The 10,303-nt window shown below is 36.9% G+C and overlaps 1 protein-coding gene across 4 annotated transcripts; it reads right to left on the reverse strand.

Moving 5' to 3' along the window:
• Positions 1-7,851: 7,851 nt before the first annotated feature.
• Positions 7,852-9,249, reverse strand: LOC131432007 (adipose-secreted signaling protein). 4 transcript variants are annotated; one of them, XM_058598021.1, is made up of 2 exons: positions 8,941-9,249; positions 7,852-8,539 (listed from the first exon to the last, which is right to left on the reverse strand). In XM_058598021.1, the coding sequence occupies exon 2, from the start codon at positions 8,514-8,516 to the stop codon at positions 7,962-7,964; it is 555 nt and encodes a 184-aa protein (XP_058454004.1). In that variant the 5' UTR covers positions 8,517-8,539; positions 8,941-9,249; the 3' UTR covers positions 7,852-7,961. The 4 variants fall into 4 exon arrangements, with proteins under 4 accessions (XP_058454004.1, XP_058454003.1, XP_058454002.1 ...); XM_058598020.1 differs by having other exon boundaries at positions 8,718-9,249; XM_058598019.1 differs by having other exon boundaries at positions 8,913-9,248.
• Between the last annotated feature and the right edge of the window lie 1,054 nt (positions 9,250-10,303).

The following is a 10,303-nucleotide window of genomic DNA, read 5'->3' on the forward strand; positions in this document are numbered from 1 at the left end:
ACGTGTGCATCATTGAAGCGAGATCTGGCTATGCTCACTCGACGACAGAACAAATTCATCATTGCTGGGGACCTGAACGCACGGCATGAGCTGTGGGGAAACAGAAGACAGAATCGAAACGGATTCGTACTTGCCGAAGATTACGAAGCTGGACAGTACAACATCCTCGCTCCGGATCAACCAACGCGACTTTCCAGATCGGGAGTTCATTCCATTTTGGATATATTTATCAGCAACATCGCCGTAGACAGCTCTCCGGTTGTCTTCAACGAGCTATCTTCCGACCACTTTCCAGTAATATTGACGTTGGGATCTTCACCAGAAACAGTGCCTATTCAACCTCGGAGGAACTATTATCGCACCGATTGGGTCCAATTTCAACAAATCGCCGACCAACTTATTAATATCGATCTGTCACTTGATTCCGCGATGGAAATCGATGCGGCCCTATCTTCCTTCCAGCATTCAATCACAGTCGCTCGTGATAGGACGGTTCCAGTACAACATATGCCGAGTTCCTCTCTTAAATTGACAGTGTCACAAAGAAACTCATCCGAATTCGAAATATCTACCGGAGGCAGTATCAACGAACTGGCATCCTAGATAGGAAGACTTCTTATAACAACTTAACTAGGATAATCCAGGAAAGGATGTCTGAGCTTCGCAACAGGAACTTCCAGCAAAAGCTTCGAGAAATTCTCCCACATTCAAAGCCCTTCTGGTCCTTAACGAAGGTGCTTAAGAAAAAACCGAAGCCTATTCCTCCTCTGATGCCACCCCAGAACGCAGCTGAAGGAATACCTTTAATCACACCAGTAGAAAAGGCAAATGCGCTAGGCAATCAGTTTGTGTGTTTTCACAATTTAGGACTCAACATTGTTAGTCCACATGAAAGAGCCGTTGCTGATAGCGTAGCTGAGGTTGACCAATCAGACAGCTTAGTTCCTGAGGAAAGTAGAGTCACTGCGAATGAGCTGATGGCTATTGTGAAAAAATCCAAAAATATGAAGGCCCCCGGTTTCGACAACACATTCAACATTGAGCTGAAACATTTGAGTATTCGTTCATTTGTCTTCTTAGCTAAAATTTTTAACAGGTGCTGGGAGCTTGGTTACTTCCCTTCAAAGTGGAAGTTAGCTAAAGTTATCCCAGTTTTGAAACCGGGGAAAGATCCTTCCTTTTCCAAGAGCTATCGGCCCATCAGCTTACTCTCTGCCCTATCCAAGCTGTTTGAAAAGTCAATACAAAGGCGAATTCTTGCTTTCGCGGATGAACAGGATATATTTCTGGAAGAACAGTTTGGGTTCCGGAAAGGAAGATCCACCATCCACCAACTCACAAGGGTTAACGTCATCCAGCAAAACAAATCAGTGTCCAAAACGACTGCCATGGCAATATTGGATATTGAAAAGGCATTCGATAATGTGTGGCACGATGGCCTGGTGTTTAAACTGCATAGGTATAATTTTCCCATGTATCTTATTAAAATTATCAAAAATTATCTTGCAGATAGAGCATTCCAGGTTTCTCTGAATAATGCACTTTCAGAAAGATTTACTATTCCTGCTGGTGTACCCCAGGGAAGTATCCTAGGTCCCATTCTATACAACATTTTTACATCAGACATCCCACCTCTTCCGGGTGGTGGTGTTCTGTCACAATTTGCTGATGATACTGCCATTCTTTACAAAGGTCGTGTCATTAATGCTCTGAAGAATAAACTACAGACAGGTCTGGACGCTTTAACGGAATATTTTACAAGCTGGAAAATTGTGATCAATGCAGCAAAAACTCAGGTCATCTTGTTTCCACATTCAAGATCTCCAAAACTTGTTCCATCAGACGAATGCCGAATACGATTCGGTGATGAGGTCATCCAATGGTCCGACGAAGTTATCTATCTAGGACTCACTTTTGACAGACATCTGATATTCAGGTCACATGTTGACAAAATCGTTCAAAAATGCAGCATACTCATTAGGTCTCTGTATCCGCTGATTTGTAGAACATCTAAACTGTGCCTGAAGAATCAGATGGCTGTCTATAAACAAATCATCTACCCCGCAATTGAATACGCAGTCCCTGTTTGGCGGGGCTGCGCACGAACACGCAAACTTAGGCTTCAGCGCATTCAAAGTAAGATCTTAAAGATGATTCTTAATCTACCCCCTTGGACAAGGACTAGTGAAGTACATGAGATGGCCTCACTGGATATACTAGAACAAAAATTCGAACAATACTGCACGAAATTTGAAGAGAGGTGCTCAATCTCTGAAATACAAATAATTCAACATTTGTACATATTAGGTTAGGGATTGTTATAAGTAGGTAGATATTTTATTAATAATTAAAATAAATATTATGATTAAACATTAGTATGTAAAACAAGAGTAACTAAAACACCTATTATTAATAACGAATCGTATGAACAACAAAGATGAAAGGCCAAAGGGTCAAAACACTTGTACTGTAAAATGTTGATGTAATACACAAAAATAAGATTAATAAACAGATATTTATGCAAATGCGAAAATCGATCATTTCTTCTTGTGCGTTGGATGGAAGCAGACGTCGGGGCGAAAAGACGTATTCAAACAGCGGCATCGGAGAGCGCACCTTCTGCGTGGTTAAAAACCTCAAACGCTAAGGTCGTAGTTCTCATTTACTTTCCGGTCGTCAAGGCGAGAAGACGCATTAAACCAGTTTCGCATCATTTGACAATGCCAGCGGATGTGTAGGTTTGTACGCAAAGCTAGTTTCAATTCAAGCAAGAACGATTGCATCAGCTGCTGATGGTTTGCATTGGAGAGAAAGAAAACAAGAAACGAAAAGTGGACAACATTATATAAAATCAGCCGTTCTAATGACTCTAAATGTTATCTAAAAAACTATTAAGATTACTTCTTTGCAAATCGAAGGTAGAAATCATCAGTTTAGTGAATCTCCAAAATAATTTGATTTGCTTCGTGCACTTTTCTCTGTGCGAAAATCGTTCAAGAAAAATGTTCCGAACTGTGCTAAATATTGTAGAGAATTCCACAATTTGGTCCTTCTAAAAGGCAGAAATGAATCCTGTACTGCATCTTGATAGCTTCTTTCAATGAAATATGCAAATCCGAAATGTGATAATCGACGTCAAAAATCGTTGAAAATTTTAGTAGTGAAAAGGGAGAAAGTTTCGAAATTCACACAATCGATCAACTATCAATTCGAATTCGAAAGTGTAAAGAAATCGTGTCAGTTTTATTCGTATTCACGACATCCAGTTATGTCTCTGACATTACACACCCGTACTTTTTTTATATAAATTTTTGAAAGCAATTGATTTTTTGATATTCTGCACTTTCAAAGAATATATCCTAATACAAGAAAACATCGTAAAATCTAAATCCGTTGGAAAATTTATGGGCAAGCAATTAATTCAAAACCTATAACAAAAAGTGTGACTCTCGGGATGGTGTTTTCATACGCGTCGGGTGTCAACGACCATGAAGTTTTCCAAAGCTAATTTCGCAATTCTAATATACACCAAGGTCTCTTTTTACATGTTTTTATTTTCGCACGGTTTCTTTCTACACGCCTTTTTTTACACAGATTCCGGAATTAACACGGTTTTTGTTTACACGGTTTTCACAACTAACACGGTTTCTGATGAGAGTTTAAAAAGCACTGTCATTTGTTTTTTGAGAAAAATTTTAAAAAGGGGAACAGGTTGTCTGTAAGAAAACGATTATGAGAGTTAATTTAAAGTTTGAAAGTTAACTAAAATCATTCATTTAACATTTCACGGGAGTGTTGACTGTCGTTCCATAAAATGATTAATGAGTTTCAGATCTTGAACCCCTGTCGTAAAAAACTTAGATTTCCCACTGTACGGTGACACTAACAGCACCTATAGTGAGAAACGGTTGTACTTTTTTCCATTAGATACTGTGGTTGTGTTAAATGCGCAGGCAACTTTATGCATGCATTTTAGGAGCATTTACGCACCCATTCTCAACCATACGGCGCTTTTGGTGTCACGGGTTGCTCAACTACGTTACTATTACACTGGGAAATCTATGTTTATTTGATTTATGATGACACATAGTAATACTTTTTCTAATTTGATCCATATTCATCTCTATGCATTCTTCCGCTTTGATTCTGTCGCTGCGTGCATAGATTTTCATCCAATACCAATGTCTTCCCACTCAGTTTAGTTGAGAATGACTGTTAAGGTAGCGCTTCGCCGTGGTCAGGTCGAAGCAAGACAACTCACTGCTTCCTCTTGCTTTGTCGCCGAAATTTCACCCTAAATTGCAAATTTCTAAAATACTAACCCGATTCACGAAAAATCAAAAACATACGATTGTAGGTAAATGATTTTACTATGCATTTGGCGAAAAATATCAGTTAGAAAGCTTTTCTTTCGCGAGATTTCGTGCGAGTTTTGTTAAAATTTGGTTTTCTTTTTTTTCTTTTCTCGCTATAAACAACTCACATATGTAGGGATGTGTTACGTTTTCAACAAAGCGTCAAAGCTAGTAGCGATGAAAATCATTACTGATTTCTGGTTCTACTGAAACATGAATAGAAATTATTTTACAAAGTAGTAACACTTACTTACATTTTCTTCTCATCTATATTCAACGTTTACGCAGAGAGAACGGACAACGAAAACAAAAGAAATGTTGTTAGCGTCTACCGCATGTAGCATTTTGCACACCCCAATGCATGCGTTGACATTGTGTGCGTGCGAAAGAATAAGGAAAAACTCATTTATTTTTATAACTCGCACGAAATCTTTCGATAAATATGTTTATCAGGCACAATTTATATACGAATCGATAGAAAAATTAATTATCTAGAATCGTATGTTCTTGGAATTTCCGTTTTCTTCCCCGTTTTCTCACAATTTTGGGTAAAGTGCTTGAAACCCCGGGATAGGCAGCGAACTCCTGTGACCACGGCGAAGCGCTACCTTAAGATCGTTAGTATTTACTACACATCGTGCCTTCGGAATCGAAAAAAACTTATTCTCAAGCTTTTTTTTAGTGAAAGTGTTTATGGGCTTGTACGTATTATCGTTCTTTTGAAAACTGAATGCATGAGCCATTTAGAATAATTTGCTTATCGTACAACGCGTTTCCTAAGTGCACTAATTTTAATTTGTCATCCAATACGTTTTATCAAATATCACTGGACCCTTCTCGTAACCTCTGACTGTTTTTTAGATTTCCGTTTTTATTGTGAAACAACAGTTACATTTTCATAGTTATGTGCACCTTGTATAAATTTGGGGGTTAAAAAAAAGCTTTTTCCCCCTCAAACTATCAACAGTTACATTTTATACAAAACAAAACAAACAAATAATCAAATCTACGGTTTTTGGAATTAATACGTCAAATTTTCCACGAGGTTTTTTTTGCACGGTTTCCGCAACTAACACGGTTTTCTTTTACACGGATTTTTTTAACACGGTACATTACGCCCGTGTAAAAAGAGACCTTAGTGTATTTTCAATTCACTACGGGTTTTGCAAGGTATACGTGCATGATAAAATCCCCAGATTAATGTACTCAATTGGGTAGAATTGAAAAATAAAGCAAATGGGTCTAAACTTTAGACCGGTAGTGTAATAATAAAAAAAAATTAGAAAATTGATATCGATGCTCTACTCTCCGCACATGATAATAATTATCTCCGTTCTTTTATACTCGTATTTTCAATTCACTACGGGTTTTGCAAGGTATACGTGCATGATAAAATCCCCAGATTAATGTACTCAATTGGGTAGAATTGAAAAATAAAGCAAATGGGTCTAAACTTTAGACCGGTAGTGTAATAATAAAAAAAAATTAGAAAATTGATATCGATGCTCTACTCTCCGCACATGATAATAATTATCTCCGTTCTTTTATACTCGCCTACCTATTCGGTCGCCGACGAACTTCGTGAGTAGTACCGAATTAAGTTTTCATGCCCACAAACTAACAAACTCTGCAAACTAGAAGTATTTATCACAGTTTTATGGGATTTGTACCTGTTTTTAACCATCGTTCGTGGAAAAATACTAATAAATTTTCCACTTATCACGCCTTAGTTCCGAAACCGTAAGTCGGATCCAGATAAAATGTTCTGCAAATTTTCAGTTTGCGAAAATCGGTTGAGTTGTTCGAGAGATAATTGAGTGTAAACTTTTCTCAAATTTTCACATATTACCATATAACTCCGAAACCGGAAATCACATTCAAACGAAATTCAATAGCAAACTATGGGACCATAATACCTTTCATTTGAATCTTTGTTTGTGAAAATCGGTTCAGCCATCTCCGAGTTCATATTTTTGTAACACACACACACACACACACACACACACACACACACACACACACACACACACACACACACACACACACACACACACACACACACACACACACACACACACACACACACACACACACACACACACACACACACACACACACACACACACACACACACACACACACACACACACATACATACATACATACATACATACACACACACACACACTAGCCGAAAATTCTGATTACGTAGATTGTTACGGGTCGCGGGACTAGTTTCTTCCCTGACTGAGTTTGCTTACGCGCCAAGCAACCGGAACGGATCACACCCGCATGCAAACTATACAAACGGGTGGCTATGCCCAACGGGTCTAGTATCTAAACATTATCGATTTTTTTTTAAAGCGATGATCAATCCTTTTCTTCTCACCACACGTGATGTTCATTCTCGGTAACTCTTGGCTCATATATATTTCCTCAACACTTCTTTATCGACATGTCTATATTTAACTTACAAGCGCTTGTTTACTACTATTTCCACCATGCAAGGTGAAATCACTACACCTGCGTGAATTCCCGGACCAAACCGTTCACCGACCAATTCTCTATCGACTGCAGCGCCGCTGGATGTGAGATAATGAACTAATATAAAATAAGCAAATAATCATAATTTCCTATCTAATACTACCAAAAAAAGATAGAAACAACACAAACATGCATGGAACAGTCTAAATAAAGCAACATCTTATTCCATGGTAGCACATATTAATATAAAACACGAAAAAAGAACATGTAAGAGAATACTCAATTTAGTGCGCACTGGCACTTGGTTGGCGAGTTTCGGCCAACAGATATTAACAAACCAAGTACCAGAGGTTTTAGTTAAGACCCCAGTACCGAGTACCTCCGTGAAACGCCCCACTCTCTGGCTGAGCCACCAGTCCGAGACAAGAACCTTTTCAGGAGAATAAGTACTAAACAAATACCGCAGCGCCACCTACTCGTGAAAAATAAAAGCTGGGAAAGTAGAAAATAAATAACAATTGCTAGCGTGTACATACTAGAGATGGGCAATTCGTTCGCGAACGGTTCAAAAGAACTAGTTCTTTTGAAGGAATGAATGAGCAGTAGTTCTTTTTTCGTGAACGGTAGTTTCTCAGTTCAAAGTCGTGGGACCTTTTTTATGTTCGCTTAACCTTTTTTCAAGAACGGTAGCTCTGTAATAAGAAAACTGCATCACGAAAGCTCAGTTCCAATTCGTGGAGCATTTTCTTTGCTCGCAAAACCTAACACTAAGTTCTCGTTTAGTCTTTAAACAAACAAACCAACTATGAAAAGAACGAACGAACTGCTCTGGAGAACTAGTTCTTTTAATAGAAATTTGCATCACCGAACGGTTCTTTGAAATGAACTGTTTTGCCCATCTCTAGTACATACCTTGTCTGAAGATATTTTAATTTTTTACCTGGCATCTCTGATTTCGTATCATAAAGGGAAACTTGAAGATCGCGCTCTTCGTAAAAGTAAACGAAATATGTACCGACACGGGGTAGAAGCCATTTTATTGAAAAAATGTGATACATTTCCTGTATTAGAACGAATATGTATAATTGGCAGCATTTGAACAAGTAGAATTGATGGTTTTGCCTATTTTTCCTTTTTCGGAAAACCTTGCCAGTCGGAGAGCTCAGACTCATCATTTTCTACATCAATTAAATGAATTCCGTCTCGTAACATAGGCGTACCTTTACCTCGTCCCAAGACACGTGCTAAAAACACTAGTTGTAGTTTTAACGAAATATCGTTTTTATCATTCACAAAGATACGTTCTTTCAGAAGCTTTTCCTTATGCGCGAAAAATACAATTTTGGCACTATAGTAACGCTTTCCATCGTTTCCAATTGTTGGTGCTGATGAAAATTCTAATAATTTACAATTAATGTTTAGCGGCAAGGACTCGTCAAGTTCAAAGTTTGAATTGGTTCCAACCTTCAGGCCGGCCTCTACAAAGGCATACTCAGGAATGCACAGCTCAATGCGATATCTATGATTTATTTGCAGGAATCCCAAATGAACCATGATTGAATTTCTATCTTGTACATCTGGTACTACTTGATAGACGATGGTATTATCGTGCAGTTCGTCATTCATCACAGTCGTGTCGAAATGAACATGATGTAGATCATGATGACTTTCATCCATTTTACGCGCGTTCTTCACAATTCCTAAAAATATATTAATGCTATGAATTTAATGCCATTCAAAGGTCATTTAAACATTTTTCTTCTCTATAATTCATGCCACAGTATATATCAATAAATTTATCAATGAGAAGTCACGAACCGCTATCAACTCCCCGCATGAGTACCAGAGAATGCATCTATTTAAAGAAAACTGCGTCACCTGTTTCAAATTTTACTAACTTTATTCTCAAGGGGTTGATTATTAATTCAATTCCGTATAATTTTTCTAACGTATGTCCAAGAGAAATTCAGACAATACACAACATACGAATTTGATAAATTCTCGTTTGATTTTTCAAAATGCCGTAAGAGCAAGTAACAGTTTCCTTCGTTTACTTTCTATTCCATTAATTACCAAGCTGTTTTCACGTTTATCACTCAACTCTTTGTATAAAACAATACTGGAACTTTCAATTTTCAAGCAGAAATGTAAAATTCAAGAAAAACTATAATCACGTCACAATAATCAAATGAGAAAAAATTGAAAAATCAACGAAGAATATATGATTCCTTCATCGATGTAAAAATCTCGGTTGATTTTTCATTAGGGCGTATAAGCAAGTGACAGTTTCTATTTAATCACACTCTCTTTCGATTATTGTGATGTAATTAAAAAGATTTTCTTTGATTTCACTATTCTGTTTGAAAGTCGAAAGTTTCGGGTATCATTTCATGCAAAGAGTTGAGTGATAAACTTGGAAACCGCTTGGTAATTAATAGAAGAGAAAGTAAACAAAGAGAAACTGTCACTTGCTTATACGCCCTTTTGAAAAATTAACCGAGAATTTTCATTTCCTACACTGAGCTAAATTCTCATTTCCACATTATATGATATTCTAATATATTTGCACTATTGGAAATTCCAATGAAAGTTACATGGTGTATCAATATGATGTCAAACATGTAAGATAATCATATAAAACATAAAACTCTTCTTAAAGTTATTTTCATAAGATTTTCATATAGCGAATGGAATTTACAGACTCAATAAAATTTATTAGCACCCTCTATAACTATTATATAATCACACAACATACATTGGGACAATTTACAAAGTGCATATTGTATTCAAACATATGGCTTGTTGTATAACATTTATAAATAGCCCTTATTGCAGGCCATTATAGTTCCTTATACCAGTAATATATAGATCAAATGAATACTATTGACTTAAACAAGTGATGCAAATATGCTACATTGTTAAAATCAATGGGCATATTACATTAAACGAAATCAAAAGCTGCAATAAAAGATAGTTGGATTATCATCAAAACTTTGTTATTTATTTTTATCATTTCATGATAATTTCGTTTTTACACTTACGTCTATCGGTGATTTTCTGTTATCGCGCTGTTCTTTCAGGATTCTATCTATACTATTGGTGAATCCCTGGAAGCACTTTCTGATATTAACGGTAAAGAAGTGTGACCCCAAAGCTATTAAATAAAAAATAAATCATACTAGTCAGTAATGAAAAAAAAAATGAAACATGCCTTATTATTTCATGATTTGTAGATGTATCCTTACTGGGAGTTAAAAGAGCTGACGTGTCTGCGATTATAAATTGTTTTATGATGGAAGATCTATAATAGAGCAGAAACTGGAACAAACGTATCCCCAGCAAGCCGTTCTAGTTTTATTTATTCGACCAGTTCTTCTGTCAAATTTAAAACTGGTCTATTATGCCGTTCTATTTTTTGTATATTTGAAACACGATTAAAACACTGCTTGGGTTGCCAGTTTTCG

The sequence above is a fragment of the Malaya genurostris genome, chromosome 2, assembly GCF_030247185.1.
Source record: "Malaya genurostris strain Urasoe2022 chromosome 2, Malgen_1.1, whole genome shotgun sequence".
Taxonomy (NCBI): Eukaryota; Metazoa; Arthropoda; class Insecta; order Diptera; family Culicidae; genus Malaya; species Malaya genurostris.

Bases quoted from the DNA above. Each gene is read 5' to 3' on its own strand.
- LOC131432007 (XM_058598018.1), bottom strand. From the start codon at position 8,694: ATGCATTCTCTGGTACTCATGCGGGGAGTTGATAGCG. The intron at 8,540-8,657 runs GTTCGTGACTTC...ATATATTTTTAG, and splicing joins CATGCGGGGAGTTGATAGCG to GAATTGTGAAGAACGCGCGT.